General features: G+C 33.2%; 1 protein-coding gene across 2 annotated transcripts in view; it reads right to left on the bottom strand.

Annotated features, from left to right (window-relative positions):
• Tmem232 (transmembrane protein 232) overlaps nucleotides 1–15,818 on the bottom strand; it is a 256,123-nt gene that overhangs the window by 97,089 nt on the left and 143,216 nt on the right. For both annotated transcript variants that reach the window (XM_048811573.1, XM_048811574.1), the window contains exon 14: nucleotides 8,887–9,134. In XM_048811573.1, the coding sequence (XP_048667530.1) occupies nucleotides 8,887–9,134 (248 nt within the window). The remainder of the gene's footprint in view (nucleotides 1–8,886; nucleotides 9,135–15,818) is intronic.

Here is a 15,818-nt window from a genome sequence, read left to right on the forward strand (position 1 = left end):
GTGGTCACCGTTCCGCCTACCTGGCAGGCGCTGGGGGTGGGGGGCAGCTCTGCCCCTCAGCAGGCCGCTGGGCCTGCTCTGTGGATGGTCACAGTTCCCTCTACCTTGCCAGCGCAGGGGGAGGGGGCGGCTCTGCCTCTCAGCAGGCCGCTGCTCCTCTTCTGCTGGTGGGTCGCAAGCCCGCCTACCTTGCAGGAGTGATTGGAAGCTCTGTTCAGCCGTGGGCCACTGGGCCTTTTCTGCCGGTGGTCACCGTTCCGCCTACCTGGCAGGCGCTGGGGGTGGGGGGCAGCTCTGCCCCTCAGCAGGCCGCTGGGCCTGCTCTGTGGATGGTCACAGTTCGTTATTAATGTTTCTTGTCTTTTGATTTTTATTTGTTGAAAACACAGACTGGAAATTTCTAGATATACTACATGAGGAATTGGTGATGTGACACTGAATACAGACCTCTCCAGGGTGAAAAGACTGGCACACTCTGGGGTTTAAGTATAGATTAGACTCGTGGAGCTGCAATGTGCTCAGATAGACAACCAGCTCCATTAATTCCAAGTTTGTAGGTTTAGAAATGGGAAGAGGTGAAGAATAACAATAAAATCTACTTATGGGGTTGCTGGTTTGATGGAGAACAAAACAAACGGAAGAAATAGAATTTCCCACACTTAGTGGCTAGTGAGCCACAGGCATTTTTTTCAAAACATAGCTTAGATTTAAAATGGGTTTTAAACAACTAATAGGTAAATACCATACCCCAACTGTTCTTAATGGTCTTAATGTCATTCCCTATTCCACCCCTCTCATTTGTACTTAGAGAATAGCTTGCCCCCAAAGGAGCAGGCAGTATGCAGGACTCCAGGGGTTGATGTTCACATACTGCCCTGTGAATGGAGCAGAGTGCGCTGCTATGTAGCTATGAAACAAGGGGCATTACTGCTAGAGAGACTCTAGGGCTGCTGTATTGCTGAGGCTCTCTCATTTGCAGCAGAAAGACACTAAATTTAATTTCTGGAGCCTGTAATGAGCTGTGAAAAAATGGATAAGCGGATAACATTTTTTCAAAGACCAGTGATGAATGATTGTCATTTACTTAATGAACTGTAGGCTCTGATGAGAAGTTTAATTTACTAATCCTTCAAAACCTACAGGACTTTTTGGGTCTTAATACCACTCTACTTCTCTTTTTATTCTTCTCTGACTTTGCAAATTCTCTTCACCTTCTCTGAAACCATGTGCATATTTCTCAGTACCCTTCATTCTCAGCATATCTCTTTCCTTTTGGTCAGATTCAACTTTCTTATTCATATTGAATAAAAAAAAAACAATGGAGTCCTTATCTTATAATTTTTCACTCTTAAAATTTGTGGTGCTGGCATTGAACCCAGAACCTGCTAGGCAAGTGCTCTACCATTCAGCTACATCCCCAGCCCTGTATGTAATGATTTCCATTTCTGTTTTTCTACCTTCCCTGTCCCCAAACATTATTCATATCTCCCCTCGTTTTCACCCTTTTCTTTTCTCTGGATTCTAGCAGGCACATTCATCTACATCTGCCTTTTTACTCTTTCCTCGTTCCCTGCTGTTTCTTTCATCTCCTTTGGTTAACAACCAGTTTCTTATATATTTCCAATGGTTTTTTTTTTTTTTTTTTCTGGTTAGCTCTTCCTTTAACTGTTCTGGATGTGAAATCAAATAGAGTTGTTTAATGTTCTTTGTGACTCCCAACTGATCTTCATCCATTTCTATGTTTCTTGAGAATGCACAGAATACATTTGAAGATTCTAAAATAAACCCCAAAACCTGCCTATTCCATTTGAAATCAGCATTTTCATTGTACTTTGATCATGTTACAATTTCACAAAAAAGTATAACATATCCTGAAGTAGTTTTGTAATATGTATCTCTGCACTCCAGATTCACTAAGGCCCAGGCTGTGTAATCCTTAAACCCAAAATCTACACATCTTCCTAATAACTTTCGAAGTCTTGAAAAAAATATTGAAAACTTTATCAAATCCTTCTCAAGCATTTTCTGTTGACCATTTGTATACACAAAAGAGAAGCCTACCTACTGGTCTTATTGAACCCCATTATTATACTTGCAATAAAGCATAACTCTGGGAAATGAGATATCCATGACTTTGAAGCTTAAATAATAGTTTACATAAATATACAATATAAGAATTGGTTAAATGGGAAATCAAAAAATGTGATGCCTACCGTTTGTTCTTCTTTCTCACAATGACTTAGCTATTCATGATAATTTGTAGTGCCATATAAATTTTAAAGATTTTTTTATATTGATTGAAAAGATACAACTAGGCACTAATTAAAATAATAATAATAAAAATAGAAGGGGGATTACTAGAGTAGAACAAGCATATCAGGAAAAGAGAGAGTGAAGGGAAACAGAAGATACAGGGAAAGAGCTTAATAAAATTCTGTGCATGTACAAATACGGCATAATGATTCCCACTATTATGTAGTGGAAATTACATAAATTTTATTATAATGCACCAATAAAAATAAATTAAAAAGAAAGAAAAAATGAAATTATTGACAAACAGAAAAAAATCATTAAAATTTTTGTAGAGATTTTACTGAGTCTGTAGATTTCTATGGTTAGTACTGACATTTAAATTTAACAGTATTGAGTTCTCTAATGCATGAATACAGTATATCTTTCATTTGTTTTTGTCTTCTTTCTTTTTTAATCAATGTTTTGTGGTTTTTAATGTAATATATCTATTTCCTTAGTTAAATGAATTCCTAAGTTTTTTTTTCATGGGGGGAATACTAATTGTAAATGCAACTGTTTTCCTAGTTTCTCTCTGACATAGTCTGTTGTTCACACATAGAAATAAGTTGATTTTGTATGCTGATTTTACATTTTACAGTTTTACTGAATTCATTTGTTCTAATAATTATTTGGTGCCATCAATAAAATCATCTCTATACAAGATCATATTATTTGCAAATAACAAAAATTCTAGTTCTTACTTTCTAATATAAATGCATTTTCTTCCTTTTTTCTTATCTAATTACTCTGACTGGACTTCTAGTATCATATTGAATAGAAAAAAACAACAATGGAGTCTTTATCTTATTGCTGATCTTAGATTTTTTTTTTTTAAAAAAGTCCATTTTTACCATGGAGTGTGATCCAGAGGTGGATTTTTATTACAGCATTTATTATGTTGAATACATTCCTTTTATTCTCAAATGTGCTGATAGTGTTCATCATAAAATTGTGTTGAATTTTGTCAAATAGATTTTCACTATATATTAAGATGATCACAATTTTTAATCTTGCATACTATTAATAATTGATTTTTTGTATATGGAACTATCCTTACATCCCTGGAATAAAAATCCCCTTTCAGTAAGTGTTAGAGTCTGTTTGCTAGCATTTGTTGAGGATATTTGCATCTATATTCAGCAGAGTTATTGTCTGACAGTGTTTTTTTGTTTGTTTGTTTTTATTCTTAGGTGGTTATTGTCTGGCTTTGGTATCATGATAATGCTGACCTTTTAAAACAAGTCTGGAAATCTTTCCTCCTCTTCAATTTTTGTAAGAATGTACGAAAAATTGGCATTAATTCTTCTTCCAGTGTTTGGTAGAATTTGAATTTGTTTAGCCATCTTGTCCAGAGCCTTCTTTTGTTGGAAGTTGTTTGATTACTGAATCAATGTCCATAATAGTTATAGTTGACTTCATATTTTCTCATGGTGTAGACTTGGTAGGTTGTATGTTTCTAGGTTATTCAGTTTGTTGCCACATAATTATCCGTAATTGTCTTTTCTGATCATTTTTATTTCTGTGGTATCATTTGAATATCTCTTTTATTTCTGATATTTTCAATTCTTCTTTAAATAATATATCAAAAGTCTTGCCCATTTTGCTTACTTTGACTTTTTCTATTTTTTTTATTCTCTCTTCCTTTGTTTTACCCAAAGGAAGAGAGAATAAAAAATTACTTTTTTTTTCTTTCTGCTAACATTGGGTTTAGTTTTAGTTTTTTGTTTTTCCCTTTCTCTTTGAGATATAAAGTTAGGTTACCTATATAAGATCATTCTTCGTTTTTAATGAGGGTATTTATTAAAAGTTTTTGCAGTATTTATAAGTTTTATTGTGCTGATTTATTTCTGTTTCTTTCAAGATGTTTTCTAATTTCCTTTTTGATTTATTTTTTGACTCCATGGTATCTTAAGTGTGTTGTGTAATTTCCAAGTATTTGTGAATTATCTGGTTTTGTTCCATTGATTTGTTGATTCACCCTATTGTGGTTGGTGAAGAAACTTGGTATGATTTCAGTCTTCTTGGGTTTGTTAACACTTTTTATAATGTGGTCTATTGGGAGAAAGTTCTGCTGCACTTGAGAAGACTATGGATGCTGCTGTTATTGAGGTGAATGTTCTTTATATGTCTGTCAGGTCCATTGGATCTATACTGTTGTTCAATCCCAATGTTTCCATATTGATCTTCTATTTGATTCTTCTAACAATTATTGATTGTAGGATATTAAAGTTTTCTACCACTGTAATATGATTCTCTTTCTCCCTTCAATTACATCAACTTTTCCTTTTTATATTTAGGTGTTCTGATATTAATTATGTCTATAATTATGGTTGTTATGACTTTCTGGTGGATTAATACTTTTACTAATTATATTATGGCTTATTTGTCTTTTTTGATAGTTTTTACCTATTATCTCTCTCTCTCTCTCTCTCTCTCTCTCTCTCTCTCTCTATATATATATATATATATATATATATATATATATATATATCTACCCCAGCTCTCTTTTGCTTACCACTTTTCATGAAATATCCTTTTCCATTTCTTCAGTTTCACCCTATGTGTCCTCAAATCTAAAGTGAGTTTCCTATATATTGCCCAAATATTTTTTATAAACGTGCCCAATGAATATGAGAAAATATAGTTCTAAAGCCACTAGAATTTTTCTTAGTAAAAGCAGGGACAGAGAAATGTTAACATTCACTAGTATTTTACTAGGCATACTGAAAATAAAATTCATAAAAGAAATGAAGTAAAATTATAACATGTTATATGCATGTACAATATGCCACAATGAAGCCTGTTATTTTTGCATAAGAAACATACATTGATAAAAAATTAAAACTCACAATCATACCTAAAAAAGAAGAAAAATAAACTGTCTGAAACTAATTGTGAATCAAGACAAAAAATCTCAGTAAGTAAACTTAATAAGGTAGTAATAGGGTGTACAATTAATCTATAGAATGCAATAGCATTCAACATATATAAGGAGTAAACTGTGGGAGGCTACATTTAGAGAAAAGATTATGTTAGCAATAAAACAAATGAAATACTTAGCAATAACCTTATCAAAAAATACAAGGTTTATATGAAAATATTTAAACAGTATTACAGAATTTAAAAAGAAAAAATTCTGAATAAATGGAAGGAACAAATCATGCTGTTGGAGATATTAATCTTCAAAATCATGGAAATATAGGTTTTATAAAGTTCATGTAAAATTTTAAGATTATATAAACATATGAATAAGTTGTTAGCATTAGAAAAACTATCTTGAAAAGTGATATGAAAATGAATAAACAACAATAGCTGAGGGAAAAATCCAGAAAAAACAATCAATATTCAACTAGCTTGATCTATATTAAAATATATTTAAAATAATTAAATTTACATATTTAAATACATTATATAGTCACATTCTGGGAACATCTTTAAAAATAGCTTGGAACAAAGAAACAGCATTTAAAAATCCAGAACTAGACACAAAAGAAATTGGAATTTAGTGTTTTGTAAAAGATAATATTTAACATATAAAAAAGTGGTGAAGTTAAATGGATAACTCAATAAAAAAATACTGGGATAACTGAACAGTCCATTTGGATCTACACTTTACACTAAGTTTTAGACAATTTTTTTGTCACTGTGACTAAATACTTGAGAACAACTTAAAAAATGAAAGGTTTATTTTGGCTCATGTTTCAGTAGTTATAGTCCATGGTTGGCCAGATCCATTGCTTTCGGCCTGAGGCAAAGAATGTCATGGTGGAAGGCTGTGGTGGAGAAGAGTTGCTTACCTAATGGCAGTCCGAAGAAGGGAGAGAGAGAAGGTACCAAGGCCCTCAGGGACCTACTTCCTTTAATTGGTCTCCTCTTTCTAAAAATTCATTCAGGTACAAACTCATCAATAAATTAGTCTATTGATGAGTTTAACACTTTATGATCCAATCATTTTCCCAAAGCCATACCTCTGAACATTGCTACATTCAGGACTGTCTTGAAGCTCTGAGCCTTTGGAGGACACTTCCTATCCAAATCATATCATCATAAAAAACTTTCAGATGGAACAATGATTGTATTTTATGGAATAAGTTTTTAAAAATAGAATACAAAGTGATAAGATTTTAGTCTTAAATTAAAAAAAGCTTTTCTAAATAGACTGAAAAAAATCCTCAACCCCATAAACTATAGAGAAAATTAACAAACCATATTATTTAGGAAAAGAATCTATGCCAAAAATTACTATAAATGAAATTAAAAGATAAATTAAAATGGTGGGGGAAAATCTACAGCCTTTGCCATGAACAAAGTGACATGTATAGGAATTAATAGTTCCCTGAAAGCAAGGTGAAAACAACAAAAATTCAGTGAAGAAATGGGTAAAAAAAGAGTTAAATTCTAAATAAACAAAATACAAAAGGCTCTTAACACATGAGAGGTGTTCAAACCACTCATCCTAAAGAGTAAAAATTAAGACTACATTTAAAAACCATATTTTGCATCTCAGATCGTCAAAGCCCAAATGTTTATCAACACCCTGTGTAGAAAAGCAAGCATTCACATCCATTTCTGCTGGAGATATAAACTTGCACAAGTACTCTGAGAGGCAAGTTGGAAATTTCTAACATTTTGAAGGCATACAGATTTTGACCCAGAAATCATCTCTTTTGAGAATTTACCTTGCATGTAAAAAAAGACATGCGTAAAGGTTATCTGTGTGGCTCTGCCTGTATTTGTAGACAATCAACAACCCAAATAGAGAACTGGTTAAATAAATTAGGGTATACAGACACTAAGAAAAACGTAATATTGTATCAAAAGTAATAATGTGAAAATTGCCTATGTTTGCAATGGAAAGAGCTGTAGATATGAGTTTAAATTAAAAATTTAAGATGCCAAATAGCATGTTTAGTATGTTAACATTCATGTAAAAATGGAGAGAACTTTTAAAAAAGACTCACACTTTCTTATATATGCATTCTAGGGTCCCTGAAAAGACACAGAGAAATTACTGATGATGTGACCTAGATGGGGAGGGATGGAGCGGAAGCAGGCAAATGGTCATTAGTAGAGAGGGAGGCTTTCATGTTATGCCTTTAGAATATAGAATTCTAAAGCATTTCTCATAAAAATGCTTGACAGAGAGAATATGCTACACCTTTTGTTATAGGAAAAAGAGGAGGGGATCCCACAAAGAAAAGAAAAATCACATAATACATCAGACTCTTCAAGCACAATATGATATTGTGGTGATAATTATAAAGGGTAAGTGAATTTTTACCAAGAATTTTATATTCATACAAATTACTTCTCACTTTTGGAGGCAAAAACAATATATTTGATTTTAAAAGTAGATAATGTTTTGGTTAAGTGAAAAATAAATAAAAATAAGTACTTAAAGTATATTTTCAGAAGTGGGAATGAAATGCATAAATCCAAATTTATAGATACACGATCACCAGCTATTTAAACCAACTAAGTTTATTCACTGGGGTCAAATTTCCTTTAGTTCAGGCAAAAAAAAAAAAAAAAACTCAGATGGTAAGATGAAACAAAGACAAAGCCAATCAAATGTAATATCTGAGACATGCACAAGATATAGCTGATATAATCAATAAAAATAAAACCAAGAATGACAAAGTTGAGATCAAAGTGCGATCTAACAACTCTCGATAATAATCTACCAGGAACATACTGTTTTGCAGACAATCAAAACATAAAAAATGAATTGTTAAAAATACAAAGAAATCTGATTTGATTGTGCTCTTAATAAGAAAAAAAATGAACAACAAAACAAACTCTTAAGAGTGACTTGGTTTAAATAACAAATTTAAAAAATCTTTGTCTTGATTAAAACTTTACTGAAAGATCTAAAATTGTAAAACATGTAGCTTCAGTTATATATCAACAGAGTGATTCCTTGTCTACATTTAAATCTGTCAAAAAAGTGTCAGTCTGGGAAAAATCTAAGTGTGGTAACTGGTAACAAGAATCCTAAGAATGTGAAGTCAATCTACCATTGAAGAAATGGCAAATAAATTTGAAAATTATCCCCTTTAATCTTTTCTAAGTCTGTGGCTTTATGAAGTCATTAGAAGTAAATTTTAAAAAATTTTAAGGGGTTTAAACATAAAAAAATTATCCTCATACCTATCACTTATTGAATGTCCACTATATTTAAGACTCTAAGTTAAATACATTAAATATATATTGAACGTATGTACATACATGCACATAAACACGCATGTAAAATGAATATAGTCTTAAAATTTGGAATGCTGAATGATATCATTCTTGTTTTTAATCTGATAGACTTCCACATAAGAATTACTTTAACATTGATCTGAATTACATAATAACTGTTTTAAACATGAAGAAAAAATTTCTGAAAAGGCAATAACTTGCTCAAAGTATCTTGATCAGTATAGAATATTTAGGAGGTAATGGAGCCATGAATTGAAGAACAAACTGAGTTCAAAATAACATGAAAGAAACTGAGTTCAATAATGTGATACACAATTGTCTACAATTTCTGTGACTTTGACTTCAAAGTATTTAATATTGTTTCAAAGTATTTAATAGTGTTTCACTTACCTTACAGTAAAACGTAGGAATCTTTTCTTCATGGTCTCCTGTTTTTCACAAAGGTATTTCTTTTGATCCCGTTTGACCACTCGTTTCTCTGAAGGGAGAACTTGGGCATCAAGAGAGGGAAATAACAGTTTGGAAAGTGTGTTGGCAATTCTCCATCCAATATATTTGGAGAAAACTTCTTCCTCTACATTCGACGAAACTTTTGTACTATATCTAGTGAATGGATTGATTGGATTATTTAATTCAGCCTATAGAAAGAAAAGAAAAAAGGAATCACTTGAAAGGAAAAATGATCTTATCATTAAATAATAGATTAAATTCATGTTCATTTTATTTTACTAATATTTCATTCTTTTGTTAAGTAAAAATAACCTTTATAAGGAAAGAACATAGTTTCTGTAGAGACCATGATAATAATTCTCAAAAAAAAAAAAAATGAACAATTAAGCATTTGTGAATCCAGCCTTGAAATTTTGAAAATGATAAAAAGTTTATATTTTAAATTTCATAACCTGTCACACAAGAATTTTGTAAAATGCATTTAAAAATAAATTAAGTAATTTGTTGAAATATTACATAATTTATTTTAAAAGACAAACATTTTCCTGTGCAACGTCTTCATTTTAATTTAATTGAACAAAATATTTCTATGGAATAAAAATTTTAAGTGTGAAATAAGGACTTGGTATTTGGCTTAATCTGAAGAGGTTTCAAAATTTATTTTTTTTTTCTTTTTATTTACTTTAACTGTTACACAAAAACATAAAAATTGAACATAACCACATTATGTTTTGATGCATGTCATTTTAATTACATTTAATATGTTGTAATACCAAAAAAGGGAAAAATCCAAAATATATAAGCAATATTTATTCAAGAAAGAGTTATATTTAGAAATCACCTACTTATGTGTGATTATATGTGTTACTGGTTTTTAATTACTTCTTTTGAAATGGCTAGAGGCATGTTTTCCTTGACTATTCTGGAATCAATAATAAATGAAGATGCAAGTAAAATGTCATGTGTTATAATTTTTTTTAATGTTCACAATATGGTCAGATTGGGAATTTTTTCTCATAAATAAGTTTGATGTCACCTATTTTCATTTGAGGTTTTACATATTTTATTAAATATTATTCATCTTCATTCAGCTCATTACCATTTACTCAGGATTCATTTCAAATTCCTATAAAACCGGTCATAGAAAATATAGGAATGGAAAATGTTTTTCTGCATATGAACATGTAACTTAAAGTCTTAGTATTCCAAGATCACTCTGAGTTCAATTAAAAGATTGTCTGTTAAAAGATTGTCTATTGAGTTATATAGATAAAATTAAAGTGAAAAATGTACACAGTGTAGTCTCAAGATAATAACTGGCAAGAGAAAAGGTTAAAGCACTGAGAAAAATAGAAGACAGGTAAGCAAGTATGTGTTGCTATGAAATCCAGAGGATGGGAAGCAATAACATAAAAAAAAACAAAATATTTTAAAAGGATAAGGTGAAAATCATGCACACAAATATGATACAGTAGTCCTACTATTCAAAGGAAATAAAACAGTATGTCATTTATTGCAGGACTTGTCATGAAAGCAAAGATATGGAATAAACTTATGTGTCCATCAGCAGATGAACAGATGAAGAAAATGTGATATAGATAACCAATGAAATACTATTTTGCCTTGAAAAAGAAGGGGATCCCTGTCATTTGAAATAACATAGAGGAACCTGCAGGACTTAAATGTTAAGTGAAATAATCGAGGCACACAAAGATAAATACTGCATAATCTCTCTTTCATCTGGAAACTAAAAAAAATGGATTTCAGAGAAATGGAGAGCAGAATGGTGATTACCGGTGGCTCTGAGCTGCTTCAGGGATATGTTGATCAAAGCATACAAAAGTTCAGTTGGATGGGAAGGAAAAGTTCAAGAGCTCTGTTGCACAACATGGTAACTATAGTTAATAATAATATAGCACATATGTGAAAATGCTGAGAACAGATTTTAAGTCTTCTGAAACAAAAATAATGACCATTTGAGGTAATACATGTTTTAATATACTTGATTCAGTCATTCTATAATGTGTGTGTGTATGTGTGTGAGGTGGGGGAGAGAGAGAGGGAGAAAGTGGTGAATATATGTATACATAATATAGAAATATATATATATTTCTAAACAATGTCCATGGTAAACATGTATGATTTTATGTCAATTGAAAAATAAAACATGAAAATGGCATCAAAAAGAAGAGAGTCCTTTTTATACTATTTCAGAAAAATAAAACATTACCACTATTCCTCCTTGCAGTATGTCCAATTTTAAGATATCTTTGAATTCAATTATCCTCAGATATTGGAATGTGCCGTGCCCAGCATAGCTGTTAATTTAGAAACCGGCAAGGGGTGATGGGGGATTGAAAAAAGACAAACACATAGAGAAAGCTGGGACCAGGTGGGACACTGTCTTCTGATGGAGGAACAATGACCCAGATCTAGCTCAGCACATTTATTATAATAGGTCTTATCATCAAAAAATTATTCATGAGAAAGTTGCAATAAAGCAGACAGACTTGAAGGTTGTAGTGAAACTTGGGAGACACGGAGGCTATCTTGTTATTCCCAGAATTCTCTATCCCCTAGAGTAGGTGCCTAAGCTCAAGGTCCAGACTGACATAGCTCTTTGCCTTAGCACAGAGCCTCCCCAGGCCAGTGTCACAATAGCAACTGGGACATCTTGACCTGCACCTTTGCACAGGAAGTTCCCAGCCCAAATGCAGCCATGAGGCAGTCAGAGTCCTTGATTCAATTCACCATTCTCCACAGGAACCAGTATACAATTATCTTTATGTCATTCCCACCTAAGCTGAGTATTCTGCCTCTTAACCAGGCAGAAATCATGAACAGAGTATTCAATTTGAAACAAAAAGTAAAACTGTGTGTCTCACACTGAGTAGCTGTTGTGACTTTGAAGACATTATTTAACATCCTGAAGTCTGAAGCTACATCTGTAACATGGTAATCACAAAATCTGTACTGTTTTTTCCTACTTAACTTCTCTAGCTTATTTATCAGAAAGTTACTTTAAAACCAATAGTAACATATAATAGAGCAGAAATATAGGATATTATGGTGATATTTCAGTTATTGAGAGAGTGATGAAGAAATAAATGAATGACTAAATAAATGAACCAACAAAAATAATGTCTTCTTATAAAATAATTTCTGGTAAAATACATTGTTATCAAAGGCGACTCTGCTCCTTATCCTAGAATGATGATGCTCTTTTCACCTTGTCTCGTTTGACTACTCCTCACTTTCTTCCCTCTAACACAGGAGAGCCTGGAGGTCCAGATGCTGGCTCTCTTAGCAAAAAGGAGGTATTCCTAGATCTTCCACCATGGTTCCCTTGTTGGAAGTTCAGATAAATTTCCATCCCCCATTGATATTCAAAGCCTTCAACTTATAAAATATGTAGTCTCAAATCTGCTTACTAGGTTAGATTACAAACTCAGCAGTTTAGTTAATTTCTCCTGGCGTATTTTGTGCTGAGTTTTGTATGGCTGTGTTTTTCATTTATATCATGAAGATAATAATAGTTGCCTGTTAGAGTTTTCTGAGGCCTAATTTTAGATCACATAGGATGACTGTTCTGGCAGACAATAGGAAGCTCAACAAATAGCAGTTGCCCTCAGGACTTAGCTAGGACAGAGTACTACTCTTCTGGCCTTTGCATCTACTCCCAGGACCAACCCTAGAAGACTGAGCTCAATCTCTGCCATGCCAAAACCAATGTGGTCACATTAGTTTCTTTTTTTTTAATTTTTATTGTTGGTTGTTCAAAACATTACATAGTTCTTGATATATCATATTTCACACTTTGATTCAAGTGGGTTATGAACTCCCATTTTTACCCTGTATACAGATTGCAGAATCACATCAGTTACACATCCATTGATTTACATTAGTTTCTTATGAGCAAATTTATCAAATAGGATCATGATTAGGCTTCTATAGTCATCTTCCCTCTTCTCCTAAAGCCATTACTCTGATATGCTGCAATTCAGAGCCTTAAATTCTGTCTTTTCAAAAGTCAGGGGCAGTAGCACACACCCAAATCCCAGCCACTGGGAAGGCTGAGACAGGAGAATCACAAGTTCAAAGCATGTTTCCGAAACTTAGGGAGCCCTCAGAAGCTTAGTGTCTCAAAATAAAAAATAAAAAAATGGGCTGGGATTGTGGATCAGTGGTTAGGCACCCCTGGGTTTAATAACTGGTATAAAAAAATCTTTTCATAAGGTTCAGTCTTTACTTATTGAGAGAAGATTAACTCAACATCTTATTGACCAACCCTTATAATAGATTCAAAATTCATTGATTTCTTACTGCCAGTGAACATTACCTCAAAATCCATCTTTAATCATTGTGTGGATATTTACATTCCCATTATGTGTTCTAGTTTTTTTGTGTGTGATGCTTATGTAGGCTGCATAGATTCAGAGTTTTCTTGCATAATTAAAACTTGACATTTTTGGTTAAGAAACAAATGACAATTTTTTAACATCTGCTAATTTTATGAATTTATTATTAATATTGGAAAAGTGGCATTCTTGAAGAATATTTCCTTTACATGCATATTCTAAGCAGGGGCAGGAGCAGGTTCTCTCTCTTTGTCTCTGTACTGGAAAGGTGGTAAAAACAAGCAATAACGTAGGTTGGTAGGAAGATGACAGCTAGATCCACACCAGGGACAATTCTCCAAGGAGTTAGGATGTGGTATTAATCAAAGAAAAAAACCAGCCTCTCCAGAGTTCTGAACTTTTCATCAATAATTAGGGAAATGAGGCACACACACCAAAATTTGAACTCATTCACATTTTTCAAGACATGAGAGAATAAAGGAGAAAGAAAGAGGTTATTGAGTCATTACAGCATAGTTTGCAGCAAATTATCTCCCTATTACTTTCTTTTTAAAAGATGTATCCACCTTTCTTTTTTTTTTTTTTGTAGTTCTTTTTTTTGTTTGTTTGTTTTTTTAAAGAAGCTATCTGGAGCCACTTTCTGCTCTCCTGTTCCTGGAGTTACTACCCTGAGCAGTGAAGAGCCTGTTGTAGATGCATTGAAAGATGGGTCCTAGGTATACAACAGTGATTGAATTGTTTCAAAAATGCTGTATCGTCTATGAGAAGGTCTTGTGTCAATGGTTCCACAGTGAGGTAGACCTAAAATGCTGTTTCTGATTTTACAGGATTTGGGTGAGATGTTATATGACCTCACTATTGGCTCAACGGACTAATATTTGCTAAGTGCCTGTTGTGAACCAAGCAGGATGCCCAACCTCTAACACCTTTTAACTCAGAGACAAACCTGGGGAAAGCCATGAACCATTGTATTGCCATGATAGTTGGATAATAAATGAACAGACTGCAAAGTTGCTACATCACTAAGTCACATCTTCTTTTGATGCTGTGTAGTTGGAAAAGCCCGTGTACATATTATAGGACAAAGGGCAGCATTTAGATAGGTAGAAATTCCTTTAGAAGGTGGCTCAACAAAAATGTTCTAGAAATCAAATCAACTGTACGTGTTTTCTTTTTAAAATACCATTTATTTATTTATTTGTTTGTTTGTTTGTTTATTTGGGACCGGGTATCAAACCCAGTGCCTCCCACATGCTAGCAAGTACTCTACCACTGAGCCACAATCCTGGCTCCCAACTGTACATGTTTTTGACTTTCTTATATCTGGTTGGTTAAATTTAATGAACATATTTTTGGTATTGTGGATAATTTTAGTTTTTATCGATGGTAGGATCATAACACCAATTATTTATTCCTCCTCTTCTCCCCTGCTTTTCTGGAAGAAATAGCACTGGACTGAAACTTACTAGACCCATTCCACCTCCAGTCATATGGGTAACTGATTGTGTGACCTTGAACAAATGACATTAACCTTGCTGGATCTTGTTTCTCATCTGTCTGGAGATTGAAGCAGGACACCCTTAAGGTCCCTTCTGCCTCTAAAAGGCTATAAACGGGTTATCCTAGCACTTCATTGCCTTCCCATCTGACTCACACTTTCCTCTTTTCTCTCTCACACAGGAACAGCTTCAGCTGTGGGTCTCCTTTACCTGCCCACGTGGGCGGCTGCTGTTTCCGGCTGTGTGCTGGCCATCTTCACTGGATCCATGTGGCCTCAAGTGCTTAAACACCTGGTTAGCTCTGGAACAAGCCCTGGAGAAACCATGACTGTTGCCATGGTGGTTTATGTTCTAGACATATTTTTCTGTGCATGGTGCACAGCCTTTAAGTTTGTCCCAGGAGGTGTTTACACTAGAGAAAGATCTGACGTGCTTTTGGGTGAGTGCATTTAAAAGTTTTGGATTACAGGATCTGCTGGAAGATACCCTGAGGACTTGCCAGGATTTAGCACTTAACAGGACTGGTGAAAACAAATAGGATGATCTTCCTGTCTTAGTAAAATCGATTCTCTTGGCAAAAACAAAACCTAGAAATATGTCTAAATCTTAAATTAAAAGCAAATTTCTTAAGTCATTAGTACATTTCAGTAACATTTATTATTCTGAAGGCCACTTAAATGAATTGGTTGGGAAACACATTTAATACATAATAAAGTATTAGGAAAAGGTGTGATTATGATGCTCAAGTTGCTTCAATAGAAGGCTCATAGATATACCTAGGGATTATGATTTTTTTTTTAGTTATCCTGAATGTTATTTACCAGATTTTTACTACTAATAAATACAAACATATGTAAGTGTATATGTATATATATATATATACATATATATATTTAAATTTATCTTAGTATAAATAGTAAATTCCAAGATCCTGGATTAAATGCATTTCCCATTTTTGTGGTTATGAACTCACATGCCAAAATTAAAATCTCACAAGCTTAGTTCAGTGTAATAT

Source organism: Marmota marmota, unplaced genomic scaffold, assembly GCF_001458135.2.
Source record: "Marmota marmota marmota unplaced genomic scaffold, marMar, whole genome shotgun sequence".
Classification (NCBI taxonomy): domain Eukaryota; kingdom Metazoa; phylum Chordata; class Mammalia; order Rodentia; family Sciuridae; genus Marmota; species Marmota marmota.